Source organism: Eumetopias jubatus, unplaced genomic scaffold (genome assembly GCF_037043125.1).
Source record: "Eumetopias jubatus isolate StellerSeaLion01/CBP00866 unplaced genomic scaffold, mEumJub1_p1.0 scaffold_6, whole genome shotgun sequence".
Taxonomy (NCBI): Eukaryota; Metazoa; Chordata; class Mammalia; order Carnivora; family Otariidae; genus Eumetopias; species Eumetopias jubatus.
In genome coordinates, this window is record NW_028274812.1 from 51,294,994 (window position 1) to 51,314,471 (window position 19,478).

Below are 19,478 nucleotides of genomic sequence, written 5' to 3' on the forward strand. Positions count from 1 at the left end.
AACTGCTAAGTTAAGGAATTAGGTAAATTATTCTAAATTTAAAATCGAGAAAATTTAAAAAATAAATCCAGCTAGAGCAACATAAAAATTACCTTTGAATGCTCTTGGTGAGAGCACTAAATTTCTACATTGCCTGTGAAATAGTTTTAAAAATAAAAGGATGTTTATTTGAATTTAAGTATATTCTTTGCCCCTTTCGGTGGTTATTTTTTCAGGTTGGTTGTTGGCAGTGAATCATTAACATATTATTTACCTGTTTTTTTTCTTGGGAAAGTCAATGTAGAATATACTTTCGAGACAAGTCAAAAGAAGAGTCCTAGATATCAAATTAGTATATAATTAACGATATTTTTAAAGACATTTGCTGACCTTTTTTGTGACCTAGCACCAATTGAATCTAACATGACTTTGTATAAAATTTGTATTACAGGGCGCCTGGGTGGCTCAGTCATTAAGCGTCTGCCTTCTGCCCCTGTCATGGGATGGAGCCCTCCATCGGGCTCCCTGCTCGGCAGGAGGCCTGCTTCTCCCTCTCCCACTCCCCCCTGCTTGTGTTCCCTCTCTCACTGTCTCTATCTCTGTCAAATAAATAAATAAAATCTTCTAAAAAAATAAAACTAAAGTAAAATTTGTATTACTGCATGTACATGAGTATGTCAGTTAATATTGAAATACATATTAAGAGCATAGAAATGACAATATAGTTAAAATTTTATTTTTTTTAAATTTTATTTATTTATCTGACAGAGACAAAGCGAGAGAGGGAATACAAGCAGAGGGAGGGGGAGAGGGAGAAGCAGGCTTCCCACCAAGCAGGGAGCCCGATGCGGGGCTCAATCCCAGGACCCCGGGATCATGACCCGAGCTAAAGGCAGACGCTTAACGACGGAGCCACCCAGGTGCCCCAAGTTAAAATGTTTCTTAAAGTGAATTTTGGATCTAATACAGGCATGATGTTTTAGGTATATTTCCAATGTAGAATTTAGAGCTAATATAACAATTAAGAGTGTTAATTTGCTGTACTAACCCATTTTTTAATATAACCTAAAGATGGAAACTTAAGGAATGTTCGAGTCTGGTATAATCCCTGTAAGTAACATCTATCAGCAAGCACATGGTCATGTTGTAGTCAAACTCTCAAAATAGAAATACCTTGTAAAAATATAACTGGTGCTTCAGATTTGGAGTCTGAGACTATTGTAGACATTTTCTAAGCAGTTTGTAGAGATTCAAAAACAAAGAAAACCCATAAATATTGTAGCAAGGTGTAACAATAGTTTACTGCCCTGGAATTAAACTCTCTGACAGTTTTCCTACTGACATAGTTGGAAATCAAGAATTAAATTTAAAATGCCCCTAGCTAGCCAGAATAAACAAGCCCATGCACTAAAACTATGTACATAAGATAGCCGATTGATTCCTCTCTCAGAGTCATTTACTTTTACTTTGGTATTTCATACAGGTTTGATGATCTGATTTCCAGACATTTATGCTTCATAACATTAAAAGAGGGAGGTATAGGGGAGATAAAAATAGAAGCAGGTATTACCTAAGCCAGTCAAAAGAAGTAGTTTACAGCAAAGGAGGAAGAGACATAAGGGAAGAAGCAATATAAAAACCGGATAGAGGCCATTTCATGTAAAAGCAGATATTCTTACACATTTCAAGGCTGCTTCTCACATAGAACATTTTGATTTCATAATCAGCTCATTACTGAGTCCTCAAGAAAAGATTAAGTTATGTTTAACTTTGTATTTCTACTTAAGACAGAGAAGCTTAAAATAGATTTTACATCAGTTTTCATCCGAAGTAGTTAAAATAATTAATGCATTAAATAATCTGTGAATTACTTAGTAAACTTGGCTATCCAAAATGGTTCTAGGTAATTGAGATGTTGACTTTGGTACTATCGTTAGCACAAAAGTGTTAAGAGAACACCAAAATAAAGGTCAATTGCAGGAGACATCCTCCTGTCTTAGGGGACATCCTCCTGTCTTCTTCCTCACAAAAATGTTTTTCCTAGTAGAGCACAATTCTCTTTTATAATAAATAATAACTGAAAACATAGAATTCACTTTCTATAAATTTCTTCTTTTATACCAAAATTCTTTCCCATTTTATTGTTGTCTTATTTAATGACCATTGAGTCTCTAATTACCTGAGGGATCTTTTGCCATTCTCTCTTCCCAAGGCCATCCTTCTGTTGAATACAGTCAGTTCATGCTGCCAAGATGAGCTGGTAGAGCCTAAATTTGACAGACAGATGATAGCAAGGTAGGAGGGAGGATAAATAGATTGGCCTGATAAGACTAATTGGAAATATAGACAATAAACTGATAACACTGAACACTTTGCTGTGTGATAAAGCTACATGGTTCTTGTCTGAAAAGAGTATACCCCTTTTGAATTGAAGAGTCGAATATGATTAATACTGAAACCATTCTGAACAGTGTGATCATGTATATAATTAAAATAATGAGTTTTAGATTACAGGAACTGAGAAAAGAGATAAAAATAAGGTGAAGTCATTACAAGAGTCTTGCTGAATGAAATGTGAATTGAATTGGGCCTTTAAGAAACAAAAGAATTTGGAAAATGGAGAGGAAAGAAGAAGGAAGGCATTTTTAGCTTGCAAGAATAGGCAAATGAATAGAGGCAAAAATAAATATGTAAGGGGGATTAAAGGGACAGATGATATTGGATAATATGGCAGACCCTGATTTTGGAAAAAATGTTAGTTGCGAGGATTTTGATTTAGATTTAAACACCATAGATGATAAGATAGTAAGGAGAACAAGTAGGTTCTTGGGTAAGAAGTATAATACTTCTCAGGTTAATTCAAATTCAGATACATGCCCAATCAATTTTACATTACAAACTTTATTCCTTTTACCTCAAAGAGAAAGAGGAGGTAAATTTGGAAATTAAGAAGGGATATGAAAAGAGACCAGATGGGATGTTTATTTTATCCACTGAAGTACTTTAGTACTTAAACCTGTAGTGGGGGGAACATAGACTCTTTTTAAAAAATCTTTTGAGAAACTCTGGTCCCTCCGGAAAAAAACATTTAAAAACCTGTGAATAATTTTCCATTGGTTTACAGCTTATAAATTAAGGTTCCCTATGTTAAACTAAGCTCTTTTAAAGAAGAAATTGTCTCTTCTATCTCTGTATTCCTAGCATTTGTATCCCTGACATCAGTGGAATAAATGAATAACTTTATACCTGCCTTTTCTTACACTTGGGACTTGGGGTGCCTTCCTTATCTGCCAGAGAAACTGTTCTGGAAATGTCTCAGACACCATCCCACACCCAAAAGTTAGGTGCTTTTTTCTCTATGTTCTGTGGCTTTTACCTTAAATCACAGTAAGGGATGTCTATTGCTGACCCCCTACCCTATATGTGGAACCCTACCAGGTTCTTTGCTCACTGTCTCCTTTTCTTATAAATTCTTTTTGAAGCAGATATTTTTATCCCTATTTTACAGGTGAGGAAGTTGATACCAAGGCCTCAAAGTGAATGGAATAAAGATTTGGACTTATTTATTAAATTGCTTTTCGTATTTGTTTAGATGTCTGTTTCTCCCTCTGTTCAAAACTCATCAATGGCAGAGACCTTCTTCCATCATTTTTATATACCCAGGGTCTGGTACAATGTCTGGCACATGAGACCTTTTCAGTCAATTTGGTTTAAAGATATATGTGAGTAAATGAATATATACAAAATGATTCTTTTTATTATATTTTTGTAGACATTAAAGTTCTTAATCTACTATAGAGACTTTAAAGTTCTGATTTTTTTTCTTAAAGATTATAGAATCTCTAGGACAGGCATTTTATGTTTTACTTTTTGGTGCCTTTCAGAAGGTCATCCACCTGCTTGGCACAGAGCGAGCCCTCATTAAATACTTGTTGATTTAACTGATAATTTATTGAAGTGCCTTGAAAAAATGCAATATTATTCAAATATAAACTAGTGAGATTAATGAATTCATTTAATAAATATTTATTATCTCTGTCTCAGGAACTGTCCCAATAGAGCTTCCTGTTAAGCTAGATTTAACCTACACAGTATCTTTGGGTCTAAAATATCTTTATTTAGGAAGATCATCAGTTTTTTTTATTCAAAGGTGCACATAATAATTGACTCACCTTTATATTGTAAGTATGCATTACTTTATATGTTCTAAATATACTTGAATAATGTTTTCATTATAGGTTACCTAAACTTCTCCCTGGCTTACTTACTAGATTAGAAATTTCTATTTTTTTCTTCCTTTTTTCTCCTTTAGAATAGGATTATTTTGCTTATTCTTTTCAGTGATAGAAATTTATATGACTAGAGAAAATATAGTGATTGTAGATTTATGATGCTTTTTTTAGGAAAATAGAACAAGAAAATATAAAATATCTCATAAATTTTCAGAATCTATGTTTTGGGTATATCTGAGACTGGTCTTCTGTTGGGCTTGTGAAGACTCTTAGATCTTGCCATTTGGCCTGAAAATCAGTTCTAGTGTAGAGTTTATTTATGAATGCTGATTTAAAAGAGGTATTATTTGTATGTACTTTTACATCATAATGTTCTCTACCTTTAACAACTGGGCAGGTATGGATAAAGCAGGTAGAGTATTTGCATTTTGGGCACAAGACACCTAGCAGGAAGTGGTAGAACTAGTATTTAAAACCAGATTTCCCGGGGTTTATGTTGTTTTCCCACTCTGTCTCAGTTTGGTTACTTTAGGATTTAAAGTATAAACTAGTTCCAAATAAATGCCAAATTCATCAGGACAGCACTTTTAAAATGTTAAATTGTCTGATATTTATCTCTGATCACATTAAATTTTATGGTATATGTTTCATTTTTGCATAGGCAAATATGCTGAAGATATATTTGGAGAATTGTTCAATGAAGCACATAGTTTTTCCTTCAGAGTTAACTCGTTGCAAGAACGTGTGGACCGCTTATCTGTTAGTGTTACACAGCTTGACCCTAAAGAAGAAGAATGTAAGTTTATTCATATTATATTTTCTTTCACATATATCTTAGGTTTGGTGAGATGAGCAATATATTTAAGAAAAGTATTAAACAGTTTATTACAAGTCTTTTTTACCCATGGCCTTTGATGTACATGTTGTAATAAGTCAGTGAATTATCTAAAAGTATCATTAGTATGGCTCCTGGCTTTTCTATTGTCTTTTTCTTTTTTGCTTCTTCTTTTTGTATATTAAATAGCTTTTAATTTTTTGACGTAAAATTTTTTTGAAGATTTTATTTACTTATTTTAGAGAGAGAAAGTGAGCATGGGAGGGCAGAGGGAGAGAGAATCTCAAGCACACTCCACAGTGTGGAGTATGGAACTCTAACTCATGACCCTGAGATCATGACCTGAGCCGAAATCAAGAGTTGGACACTTGGTTAACCAACTGAGACATTCAGGCACCCCTGACATAAAAAAAAAAACTTTAGCCAGACTTTTTCTCCATTCTTTTTTTTTCTCCTTTATAATTTATTTGTATACTTTTGTCCTAGAAATAAAAATTGTTTGAAAATTACTTGAAATCTTTAGGTTTTATTCTGTAAGAATATAATTCCTTTTAATATTCTTTTGTGTGTGCATATTGTTAAATTGCTAAATTCTGAACGAATTATTTGAATGTTACTCCCCACTTTAAATCACCATTTCCCAAAATACCCAAATAGCCTGTATATAGGACAAAAGTGTTCTATACTGAGTATTAAACCAGGGATATCAGGTAGAAAACAATATAGCAATCTGAAATAATGGTAGAAACTTCAGTGGTAAAACAACATATTATACTTCGATAGAATACATTGAATGCTGTTGTGTCTCACATTCCTCTTTTTGGTTTTTTAGGTGTTTTTTTTCTTACACAAAAAGAAATGGAACTATTCAGAACATAATTTCCACTTATTTTCCCTAGAGAATTACTTAATGTATGTCTCTTATAACCCTTTCTTCAAAATATTTTTTTGTCGAATAACATTTTTAGTATAAGTGCAAGTTGTGTAATAGACCTAAACTTGAATGAAAACAATAGAAGATATCACTGGGAAAAGCAAAAAATAGAATGTAATGATAAATATCTTCATAACTGAACCAACTTCTTTTGATATAACCTAATCTAAAGCTTAAAAAAGTAGACAACATGTTAAGTTTCTACTGATTCCAAAGTGATAAACTCAGATCTGGATGTGAAAAATCAAAACAGTAGTTTTTCTTCTTAAACAGCATTATTGAGATATATTTCATACACCCTACAATTAACCTGTCTAAAGTTAAAGTGTACAGTTCAGTGGTTCTCAGTATATTCACAGAGTTATGCAACTATCAGCATAATCAATTTTAGAACATTTTCATCACTCAAAAAAGAAACCATATACCCATTAGCAGTCGCTCCCTATTTTCCCTTTCTCCCAGCCTCTAGCAATCACTAATCTACTTTCAGTCCCTATGGTTTTACCTATTCTAGACATTTCTTATGAATGGAATCATATAATATGTGGCCTTTAGTGATTGACTTCTTTCATTTAACCTAATATTTTCATTATTGGTTCATGTTGTAGAATGTATTTGCATTTCCCTGAAGACTAATGATGTTGAGCTTTTTCTCATGGCTTGTAACCATTTAAAGACAAGTGATCCAGCAGGAAGTGGTAAAGCTAGGATTTAAAATCAGGTTTAAGTGACTTATCAGATGTGTATCTTCTTTGGAGGTTCTTTTCCCATTTTTAAGTTGGAATGTTTTTCTTTTTCTTGAGTTATAAGAATTCTGTATATATTCTTGATCCAAGTCTCTTATCAGATATATGATTTACATCCCGTTCTGTGGGTGATTTTTCTTAGTGATATCTTTTGAAGCATGTACATGTATATTAATTATACTTCAAGAAATTCTTGAAATAATTGCTACTAGCGAAAAAGTATTTTATGACCATACATTCAAATATATAATTTACCTCCAAAATTTTTAAAGTTAAACATTTAAGTTATAAATATATGCCATCTAATAATACAGAAATACAGAGGTAGTTCCTATATGTAACAGAAATAAAAATTAACACTCAGTTTCAAAATACTGTTAAATTTCAACAAATATCTTAGTACCCCAATTAAAATTGAAAACAAAAATACACATAACAGTTAAGTAACTTAAATGATATGTTTAAATGTTTAAAAAATTTTTAATGTGCCAGTAACTGTCACAATTTTTCATAGTTTCCTTTAAAATTATGGGGAGCATTGGAGAAGGATTCAGAATCTAAAAGATGAATTGCTTAATCTGATGTCGTTTTGGGGTTGTTGGAAAGAAGAAATTTTCAAAGTTATTTAACCTAGATTTTTAAATTCAGTTCACATGAAATAACATTATGAAGACAATACTAAATTATGGAGTGTAATATTAGTATTTTTGTTTTCTAAATTACTGTTAAATAATTTAAGTAATGGTGAGAACTATGACTATAATTTAGAAAATGTGTAAAAAATGAGTTTTTAAACAAAGACATATAATTATATTTAATTATGTTTACAAATATTTTGTTGACTTTCTGTGTTACATAATACTACTTAAATACCAGATGTCGTTGTTGGCAACTGGACGGGCTTTTGTCACAGTGGCCTGTTAAGACACATGGTAAATGAGAGTGGCTAAAGATGGAGAATTGCCAATTAATGGGGCACCTGTGTGGCTCACTTGGTCAAGTGTAGGACTCTTGGTTTCGGCTCAGGTCATGGTCTCAGGGTCATGAGATCAAGTCCCATGTTGGGCTCCACCCTCAGTGCAGAGTCTTAGAGTTTCTCTCTCCCTTTCCCTCTCCCTCTGCCCCTCCCCCCGCTCTCTCTCTCTCAAATAAATCGTTTTTTAAAAAAGTGCTTATTACTTTATACATTCTTTACATCCTTGACTAAGAAAGTTTAGAAAGATTAAACACTAGGTTCCATCCTGGTTATATACTTCTGGTAAATAAGTGGGGTTGGGGAGTGGCAAGAATTGATCCATTTTGATTATAGAAAACAGAGGCCACATCTGACAGGAGCCAGAGAACAGTGTGTGGTGCTAGGGCTAAAGGATCAGTCTCAGAGGCAGACAGATCTGGGTTTTCTGTTCTGGCTCCATTGCTTATTAACCATTTTGCCTTGGGCCAGTTATATAATGTTTCCTAGTCTTGGTTTTCTTATGTTTCAAGTAGAGTAATAATTTCTCTTATTGAATTGTTGCAAATATTAAGTAAAATAAAAATTAGTGAAAATATTTAGCACAAATAGTCCATACTCATTAAATATCTCATATCATTCTTTAGTGATAATGAGAAAAAACTTTTTTCTTTCCTTCTCTGAATTTTACTTTGTTTTTGAAAGTGTGTTAGAAATCCTGCAGCAGTGGAATACTAGGAAGACAGTCCTGGTGTGGCCATTGCAGAGCCACATTTGCTCCAACTATTCCTAGATCCAAAGGTTCTTGCTGAGTGAATTTTACTTGTGAGGATGATAGAGATACTATTTTAGGGAGAAGAATAATTTTAGAATTGTGTAGTACTGGCCTTGCTGTGGTATAAAGCATTTATCTACATACTTAAAGCCATATTAAATATGTTAGAAATCACCTACTTTTTTAATATCAAAAAGTCAATCTAAGAATTAAGAACATACTAATTTGTTACATTTCTTATTTTAACATGCTGCATAGTCCAAAAGAAAATGAGTAAATGAAGTTATTTTAGATTATCATGTATGTGATGGAGCTCTGCTGGTTACTGGAGATACTAATGTGCAAGACAGTGTCAGTCTTCAAGAGCTTATAGCTAAGTAGAGATCCTTACAGTATAAGATAAAACATAAGTGAAATAGATGATGATATAGATTCCCCGGTACTTGAAAATATTTTCTTTATGGCAAAGTTTGTTTTAAGTTTAAAGCATATGTATAATATTTATAGTCTAGATAGCATAGAGGTCAACAGTATATTTAGCCCAGAATGCCACTGAAGACTAAGTAATTCCTTTAGTGTTGTTGATATAAGCTAAATAAAAGTAATAAAGGGAAATGGGAAAAAAGATTATTTAAAAAGAGGAAGAAGAAAAATGTGGGTTAGTGGGGGCTGGGGATGGCAAGTAGGAAAAAGATGTTTGATGGGAAATGTAGATAATGCTTCAGGTATCATTAGAGCCTTCTGAGCCTTAGAAATCAAAGGTGCCTTCAAACTTACCTGGTTGGAATGATATTGGGATATAATGATAGAACATTTAAAATAGGGTTCCTGATTTACAAGCCTCTACAGTCACAACTTCCTGAGCTGTGCTGACTCTTAAACAAATACAGTTTGTGAATTTGTATTTATGTGAAATCCACTTAGTAAAATAAATAAAATACATTTTTGATTTTTGTTTTAGTGTCTTTGCAAGATATAACAATGAGGAAAGCTTTCCGAAGTTCTACAATTCAAGATCAGCAGCTTTTCGACCGCAAGACTTTGCCTATTCCATTACAGGAGACGTATGATGTTTGTGAACAGCCTCCACCTCTCAATATACTCACTCCTTATAGGTCAGTGGGCTACTAAATATGAAGGCTGGCTATTTATTGCAGAATTTCAGTCCAAATCTGTAGCAGTCTATCCCCAAACATTTTTTACGTCACTGGGCTTTTCACCAACACAGAACCCTCTTCATCTACCACATTTAGAAAACTTTTGCTTTATTCACTAGGTACATTCCTAAGATTCTGGCATACAGAAGACAAGACTTATACAAGGGAGTTGTTTTAAGAAGTCTTATTAATCAAAGCCAATGGCAGACTTATTAATATGAAGGGGCAAAGAGTTACTGTCTTTTTAATGTAATAGCTGGTCAGATGAAAAATAAAAAATGAAGAGCTCAAAATTCCACCACGGTAACAAAATAAATATCATTTTTGCTTGCTCGTGCCTACTCTTGATCTATATGCATTAAGTTTTTACAAAATGCATATGCAGTATCTGTTTTTAAAATGTTTTTTACCATTTAAAATAAAATCTGGAATTCCTCAGGCTTTCTTTGGGGGTACTTTCACATGATTGGTTAAATGGGTAATTTAAGATACACAACACATATCCTGAACAAAATGGTATTCAGATATTTATCTCAAACTGTTTTGTCAGTATGCAAGTCATTGGATGAAAATAACTGTGATTACTAGAATGAGTTTTAAAGGATATTTTTGGGATTTGGTGAGATAATAAGTAAATTAGAGTATTGGCAGAAACCCTGTGTAATTTCCCTATTCTAAATGATATTATTGTCTTTTCAGGCTTTTATCTTTGGCAGAACCTTTTGTAACTATTGGAATTTCCCAAAGGACTTTTAGAAAAGTTGGTATTCAGCACAAGTTAGGGATGAAATTTGTCCAGATGTTCTTCAGATTAGTAACACCAACTCTGAAAAACACCTTTTTTTCCATTGTCCTTAGTTTTTTGTCTGATTCGTGAGAAATATTTTATTGATGCAGCATTCTAATTTATTTTGTCAGTATTTTTACACATGCTGTATTTCATTAATGTAAGAGAAAAAAACATTTTAGTAAAATTATTCTGATTGCCTAAGTCTTACTGATATATGTTTTGATATTTTATATTTCAGAGATGATGGTAAAGAAGGTTTGAAGTTTTATACCAATCCTTCGTATTTCTTTGATCTATGGAAAGAAAAAATGTTGCAAGATACAGAGGATAAGAGGAAGGAAAAGAGGAAACAGAAGGTATTAAAAGAGATTCAAAAAATTGAAGTTAGTTTTGGTGTATTTGTGTTTTGTTGCATACGGGGAACTTGTTTAGGCTTGTATCTTGACAGTTTTATACTGAGGTCTTTATAACCACACAGGAAGATCACAGTCTACTGGAGGAACAGGTGAGCAATCAGATTATTACAATATGGTCTGATAAGCGCCATAACAGAGGTATGTGTGGAGGGTTTAGGTAGCACAAAACTGTACCTGCTTTAGCCAGAAGACAGGGTTGGTAAACACTTTCAACAAAGCTTATAATAAATATTGCAGAACAAACAGGAATTAAGTGGACCAGGGAAAAGGAGAAGGGCATTCTGGTAAGAAGGGACGAAGGAATATTGTGCAGATATTGGCAAAGTAGATTAAGTTATATTTTCTTACCACAGATCATATCCTAAATGTTTTGGAAAGATTATTATATTCTCACTAAATTCCTGTTGTCTGTCTGCTGTGTTGCCATTTCCTACTTGGTAATAAAATTCACTTGGATCTCCTTTATTCCATGTTGATGATAACTGGAAATAAAGAAAGAGGAAGCAAAATTGGGATTTAGGCAGAATTATGAAGGAGGCAAAATCCCTCTCTTTCTCCTGTAACTATCTCTCCTCTCCTCCCTTTCCCTCATAGTGGCTTCATTTTATTTTCTGTACTAGATAGTATCCCAGCATTCTAGCCAGAGTTTACAAACTGGTGACTGGAAGCTCAGGTTATGCCTGCAGTCAGTGTTTTGTTTGACACACACAGTGGTTTTAAAATTCTTGAACTGGAAAGCCTTGAATGGGCATGCCTGGTTTTGTTTTGTTTTTTCATTACAATCCCCATCTTACACCTGACTTTCTTCATTCATTTTACAATGTTCACATTAACATTTCACATTCATGTATGTGATCTGCTTGGCCCCTTTGGGCATTTGACTTTGTTACACCAACTCTAGACCTCGCTATGCTTTCTCCCACAATTTGAATTATTTTGTGTTTTAATTTTTGAATACCCTGTTTCTGATGAGGGACACAGTTGTTATGGGTTAATTGGATAATTGTATTGGCTAGCTAATTGGTCACTTTCCAGATTACATAGCCTTAAATTTTCAGGTTTTGGTTAGAGTTAGTGCCATTAATGGTAGAAATTTCACTCATTATAGCAAAAACTAATAGATGTGGGAGCAGAATTGGTGAATCTTTTTTCATCCGAAAGGACTTTCTGACCTCAAATTTTATTATTTAGGCATACTGTTTTTATCTGGTGCATCAATTCAAATTAGAGGTTAAAGAAACTGGGATTGGAAGCAAGCTAGCTAAGATTTAATTCTGAATGTACCAATGAACTCTCTGTGTTACTTTGACTATATTATGATGGCATTGTCTTTTTCAGTATTAATGTTAGAATTTTATTTTGATTGTTATAACATCTTTTTAAAAACTTAGCCCTTCAGCATTTGGCTTTGTTTTAATACATCTGTTATAGCAGAAAAATCTAGATCGTCCTCATGAACCAGAAAAAGTGCCGAGAGCGCCTCATGACAGGCGGAGAGAGTGGCAGAAGCTGGCCCAAGGCCCGGAGCTGGCGGAAGATGATGCTGATCTCCTACATAAGCATATTGAAGTTGCTAATGGCCCAGCCTCTCATTTTGAAACAAGGTTTCTTTTTTGTTTGTTTGTTAACAAAATTAATGATAAAATACTGGCTCTGTTTCTAATATCTATGCCTCTAATTCTTAGGTCCTGAATTGTTGAACCAGCAGACCCTGCTTTAGCTATAGAAATAATTTTGAAACCCTGACCACTGTGAGCCTACTAAAGTCTGATCTTGGGCCAGTCGTTTTCATACCTGGATTTTAGTTTTGTCATCTATAGAAAGAGGTGGTTGGAATAGATGATCTTCAGGGTTGTTTTAGCTTTCATATGAAGTCTCCATGCTTTCTCAGGCAGAGTCTGCTAGAATTTCATAATAGAGGAATGGGGTCTGGAATGTTTTTGAAATATTACTGATTCACTACATATAAAGTAGGAGCTGAGAAAGGGTAATATTTTGTTCCTTTTTCTTTCTCCTGACTCCCTTTCTATGCCACATCTCCCACCTCAGTTACATCAGGAATTTTAAACAACATTACTCATCCCCTTTTGCAGAACTATAGAATAGGTCTTTTTTCCTCTCTCAGTAGCCATGGCCCCATCTAAGTAACATGCTATCCTAACTAAACATTATACTAGCATCTTTCTGTAAAGGAATTTGTGTATAGTTGAATGAGTATAGTTATTATTATATATATTATAGTTACTGATTTTTGAATGGAAAAGAGCTTAAAGTTTTCTTTGGAATAATACATGTAAATTATTAGGCTCATATCTTGGCCAAGTTTAGGAGTAATATACGTGTAAGATACTATTTATATGCATTACTGGAAGAAAAAGACCAAAAAGGATTGAGATTTATTTTAAAAAGTAATCTATAGGGGCGCCTGGGTGGCTCAGTCGTTAAGCGTCTGCCTTCGGCTCAGGTCATGACCCCAAGGTCCTAGGATCGAGCCCCTCATCCGGCTCCCTGCTCAGCGGAGAGCCTGCTTCTCCCTCTCCCACTCCCCCTGCTTGTGTTCCCTCTCTCGCTGTCTCTCTCTCTGTCAAATAAATAAAATCTTTAAAATAAATAAATAAATAAAAAGTAATCTATAGATAAACATTTTTTTCTACTACTGTTAAGTAATTATGATATTACCTTACCCGGTAACATAAGTACAATACAGTTAATCCTTGAACAACGAGGGAGTTAGGGGCACCAATCCCTTTTGCAGTCAAAAGTCCACATGTAACTTTTGACTTCCCAAAAACTTAACTACTAATAGACTACAGTTGACTGGAAGCCTTACTGAGAACATAGTCATTTAACACATATTTTGTATGTTATGTGTATTATATACTGTACTTTTATAATAAAGTAAGCCACAGAAAAAATGTTAAGAAAATCATAAAGAAAATACATTTACAGTGCTGTACTATAAAATAAAAAACCTCATATAAGTGGATGTGCTCAGTTCAAACCTGTGTTCAAAGTCAGCTGTATTTTCTAACTTCCTCTGTGTACATTCGTCCCCAGCATGCACTACAATCAGTAAATATTTATAAATCTTAAGTCACGTGTTGCTTTGTTGTTACTCAGTTATTTTCTGAGTACCCTACCACCCTAACAAACACCAAAAAGACAAAACAATATAATTAGCCATCTCCGTGGTGCTAGTATCATGGAGGCCTTTCTCACTGATAAAGACATTTGGAAGTCATTTAGGTTTAAGAGAGCAACGAGATATCCTAATGGTAGAAAATTCCAGTTTTCATATTCTAGCTTTTCGTCATTGGCATCGTGTTTTAAAGGAAAAAAATGAGAGAGACAGATAGCCTTGAACACAATTTGCCAAAAGTTAATTACTTTCTTTTCTTGTTTATAAGATTCTATATGTAATACTTTTTATTCTTTTGAATTGAATTAGTATTATTAGTAGGTTGCATTGTGAGCAGCATTCTTTGTTTTAAAAGCAGTAATAAATTTCTAAAGTTTCTTAGTAGTGGTTAAAATATTGGCATTCAAAGGATACATGTTAAATATCTCCTGTAGAACACTTTACTACACCAGTAATTCAAGAGAAATACACTGATACTGTATTTTTTTTTTTTAGACCTCAGACATATGTGGACCATATGGATGGATCTTACTCACTTTCTGCCTTGCCATTTAGTCAGATGAGTGAGCTTCTGACTAGAGCTGAGGAAAGGGTCTTAGTCAGACCCCACGAACCTCCTCCACCTCCACCAATGCATGGAGCAGGGGATGCCAAACCCATACCGACCTGTATCAGGTATGTTGGGACAGGCACATGATATTTGTTCCTAGGGGTTGGTAACCTTTTTCTTGAAAGGCCAGTTAGTAAATATTTTAGGCTTTGTGGGCATACATTCTCTGTCACAGCTATATACTCAGCTCTGCCATTGTTGCGTGAAAATAGCCATAGACTGTACATAAATAAATGCCTGTTTGTGTTTCAACGAAACCTTATTTACAAAAACAGAGAGCAGTTGACACGTTCTCGGGGAAAATTTAGTGAATGAGAATTTACTTTAAAGATTAAAGTGTGTTTCATTTTATTATAGCTTTCTTATCAAGCACATGATGTGCAGTATATTAATAAAAATTAAGAATTTCTGGACTGTGGTAAAGGACTAAGAAATGGGAACCAAAGGTGTGATTCTAAGTGTTAATTTGCTATTATGGGGAATACTCCCGAGAATTTGAGAGAAAAGAGGCAATAATCTTTCAGTAAAGCAATTTTGAAGTTGAATTTTGTCCATTGTTACCCAGATTATAAAATTTTTAGTAGGTAAATAGAGACCAGCTTTATAATTTTCAGTTAAAAAAATCAGCCTTCTGTCACTGAGTCATTTGATGTTCCATCCTCAGGAAGGAAGAGAGCCATAAATTTCCTTTTGTGGCTTGTAATTAGTTGTTATTGATTTAACTGAAATGACATATGATGAGTCTTAATAGCTTCAGTATCAATGCAGCGTTTAATGGCCACAGGTATTGCTACAAATACTGTAATATGATAAATGTTGAGTCATTATAAAGACTCCTATCACAGCATAAAATTGAACATTTTATTTATCAAAGTAAGCATAAAATGCTTGAGTGTATATGACAGGTGCATGGAAGGATGAGACCATTTAGAATATTACAAACGAAAGCACCACCTCTTCATTTTCTTGTTGCTACCTTCCCTTCACCCTAAATACTGAAGAATTTTTAATTTCTTTAGGAACATGTTAATGCATCTACCCTGATACAATGACTGATAGTTGTATCTTTCCTGTGGTTCTTTCTTTCTCTTTTAATAACTTGCTAGGATTTCTTTATCTTCAGTTCTGCTACAGGTTTGATGGAAAATCGCCCTCAGTCACCAGCTACAGGCAGGACACCTGTGTTTGTGAGCCCCACTCCCCCACCTCCTCCACCACCTCTTCCATCTGCCTTGTCAGCTTCTTCCTTGCGAGCCTCAATGACTTCGACTCCTCCCCCACCAGTACCTCCCCCGCCTCCACCTCCAGCCACTGCTTTGCAGGCTCCAGCAGTACCTCCACCTCCAGCTCCTCTTCAGATTGCCCCTGGAGTTCTGCACCCAGCTCCTCCTCCAATCGCACCCCCTCTAGTACAGCCCTCTCCGCCAGTCGCTAGGGCTGCCCCAGTGTGTGAGACTGTACCAGTTCATCCGCTCCCACAGGGTGAAGTCCAGGGGCTGCCCCCACCCCCACCACCGCCTCCTCTGCCTCCGCCTGGCATTCGGCCACCATCCCCTGTCACAGCTGCAGCTCTTACCCATCCTCCCTCTGGGCTCCATCCAGCTCCATCTACTGCCCCAGGTCCCCATGTTCCATTAATGCCTCCATCTCCTCCATCGCAAGTTATACCTGCTTCTGAGCCAAAGCGTCATCCATCAACTCTACCTGTAATCAGTGACGCCAGGAGTGTACTTCTGGAAGCAATACGAAAAGGTAATTGCCTCATGGCCGTTGAGAGCATTGCTATGGTAGCATTAGAAACTTTCTAAATATTTGACACAGTAACATTTTCCTCACTTATAAAATTTTAGATGATATTTTTGCACAAATGGTTTTTATTTATTTTTTATTTTCTTTATTTTTAGAAGATTTTATTTATTCGAGACAGAGAGATAGAGAGAGAGAGAGCATGAGGAGGGGGAGAGGCAGAGGGAGAGGGAGAAGCAGGCTTCCTGCCGAGCCAGGAGCCCAATGGGGTCCTCGATCCCAGGACCCTGGGATCATGACCTGAGCTGAAGGCAGACACACAACCATCTGAGCCACCCAGGTGCCCCTCACAAATGGTTTTTAGAAAGGAAAGCTATGTTCAACGTATATTTTAAATCATTTTCCAGAAAATATATCACAATTATTTTATTTTCATACTTTGGTAGGGATTCTTAAAATGTTTATGGAATAAATGAGAAATTTAAATATCAGACTTACAGAAAATTTAGTTAAAACCCTTTATATTATGTTTAATATGTATATTAACTCCTTTAAAAATGGTATTTTCTTCAGTGTTAAGGCTGTCCATTTGGTGTATCAGTGACACTTGCTCTACCAGATGCCTTTATAGGATTAACGTTCCTCTCTCAGGAGCCAGCATTTCCTCTTATTCAGCCAGCATTTCCTAGGCACCTACTTTAAGCCAGGCACCAACAGTATAGAATGAATAATAGCGCCTTTCCCTCGATTCCTTGGGAGAATAAAGCCACAGGAAATATACTCAACAACATTCATTTGACCACTGGTTAACTTTTTAGGGGGGCTGCTGAGTAGGGAGGCACAGTAGACCATCATGGCTAAATAAACTGTAGATACTCACTGGGATAGCTGGTAAGTTTGACCAACTAGTTTTATAGATAATGAAAGAATTAATTGACCAAATTAATATGATTCCAAATATGATCCCTTCAAATTCTTTTTAATAGATCTTGCTTTTCATTTTCCTGGTAGTATTTCTCACATGTATTTGATTTTATTCCAGAAAGATTAATAATATGTAGTATTTAGTATTTTGGTTTACAATGAATGCTTTGGTTTTTCTATATCAGGTATTCAGCTACGCAAAGTAGAAGAGCAGCGTGAACAGGAAGCTAAACATGAACGCATTGAAAATGATGTTGCCACCATCCTGTCTCGCCGTATTGCTGTGGAGTATAGTGATTCAGAAGATGATTCAGAATTTGATGAAGTAGATTGGTTGGAGTAAGAAAAATGCATTGATAAATATTACAAAACTGAATGCAAATGTCCTTTGTGGTGCTTGTTCTTTGAAAATGTTTGGTCATTCCAGTGTTTTGCTTTCTTTTCCTTATGATAAATAACCCTTATCCTCCATAATTTTTGATTTCTAAGAAAAATAATAGCATACATTTCAAACTAAATGTTTTACAGTGGCTTATCTTTTTTATTTTTCCCTGAAAAGATAATTTGGTCAAAAAACCACTAAGTATTAAGCATGGACAGCTGTTGTTAGAGTAGCAGATTCAGTTTTTTGAGATATCTTAATTGTGCACTTTGTGAATTTTAATTTAAAGAAAGCAACTGAGATTGAAATCTTGAGGGCAGCTGTATCTATTAATGAGCCTTATTCCATTTCCTGATGTTTTAAAAGAAGAAACACTGCCTTGATTATATGAATACACTCAGAAAGTACACTTAGCTAGTAGTATTGAATTCTCTTAAAGGAATGCTTGAATTTTTTTTAATTATTGTTTTACCGTTTTTAAATATTTGCCTTATTTGAATGTTTAGCAGCACCCCCTTTCCACTTATATATTGTGTGGTACGATTTTGCTTGCCTATAAGAGTTTAAAAAATTTCCATGTGAAATACTCTGACATAAACATACATGTAACTTACATTAACTGTTAAGAATTAACAGTCTGATTTAATAAATGGTTCATTTTAAAGGTTCATGGGTGTTGCTCTTTGAATCAAACTGTTTCTGATAATTTATCAAATATATATAAAGTAGGCTTTTAATACATAGATAGTAAGCAAAAAATGTTAAAACCACTTAAGCTGTATAATTTCCTCTTAATTAAAGAGATTCATGTTGTCTGGTATGTAAGGTAGCTTTTATATCATTTTATCCTAAGGTCACAAAAATCAGTATTTTTTAACTCATGCTCTTAAATTAAAATCTCAATGTGCTGTCTAATTTCAACACAACTTGACTTCAGTTTAACAGCATTCTTAATTATATTTTACAATGATAAAGTGAGTTGTTAATGTTTACACAGTCCAGATTAAAGGATGGAGGGAAAGCAGCATTAATATTAGATTGTTTAATGTGAAGTTTTTGTAGTTGGACTGTAAAAGTGACAGTAGTCTTCATCCTTTTACAGTGCAATTTCTAGCTCCTCCCATCAAGACATGGGTTCTTTTCCACCACCCCCCCCCCCCGCCTTGGATCTGAGTGTTGCTGAGACTTGTTCTAGCCAATAGCATTGTCTCAGGTTAAGCCTGCTAGAAGATCAGAAACCTCATACAGAGAGCTGTGCCAAGTGAGACCATCTTAGACCAGCCAAGCACAAGCTCACCCACTGGCCAGCCGTAAACAGATGAGCAAGATTAGCTAAGATTAGCCCAGCTCAGAAGAATTGTTCAACTAACCTATAAATTTATGAGCAAAAAAATAATGCTTATTGTCTCATACCTAAGGTTTGAGATGGATTATTTCATATAGCATTAGTGCAACAGTAATAGATAGCTGATAGATGAGGTCATTGGTAACTTGATAATTTGGGGGTTATTTAGGTAAATAACTAATGACCCGTACTCCTTGTGGAATAAGAATGAGGAACTAAGTTCTATTGTGGCAATAGTTTGGACATTAAAAAAAAAATTTCCTAATAGTTCTAATTAACAGAAGATTTGCTTTGTTCTTTTGGGTAGCTTTGCCTAGAACAAGAGATTAGATAGTGGGGGCACCTGTGTGGCTCAGTCGGTTAAGTATCCGACTCTTAGTTTTGACTCAGGTCATGATCTCTGGGTTGGGCTCTGTGCTGAGTGTGAAGCCTGCTTAAGATTCTCCCTCTGCCCCTCCCCCCACACCCCACCCACCCACTCACATGCACACACATGCTCTCTCTCTCTCTCTCTTT

At 34.9% G+C, this 19,478-nt stretch overlaps 1 protein-coding gene across 4 annotated transcripts in view; it reads left to right on the forward strand.

Annotated features, from left to right (window-relative positions):
- The window catches only part of WASF1 (WASP family member 1), a 65,549-nt gene extending 47,413 nt beyond the window's left edge, over positions 1 to 18,136 (forward strand). For 2 of the 4 annotated variants that reach the window (XM_028104174.2, XM_088024263.1), the window contains exons 3-9: positions 4,873 to 5,007; positions 9,415 to 9,568; positions 10,639 to 10,756; positions 12,248 to 12,420; positions 14,451 to 14,630; positions 15,689 to 16,317; positions 17,421 to 18,136. In XM_028104174.2, the coding sequence (XP_027959975.1) occupies positions 4,873 to 5,007; positions 9,415 to 9,568; positions 10,639 to 10,756; positions 12,248 to 12,420; positions 14,451 to 14,630; positions 15,689 to 16,317; positions 17,421 to 17,578 (1,547 nt within the window). In that variant the 3' untranslated portion in view covers positions 17,579 to 18,136. Of the gene's footprint in view, positions 1 to 3,575; positions 3,702 to 4,872; positions 5,008 to 9,414; positions 9,569 to 10,638; positions 10,757 to 12,247; positions 12,421 to 14,450; positions 14,631 to 15,688; positions 16,318 to 17,420 lie in introns of those variants that run through there. The other 2 variants (XM_088024265.1, XM_088024264.1) reach the window with 2 other exon arrangements.
- The last annotated feature ends 1,342 nt before the right edge of the window (positions 18,137 to 19,478 follow it).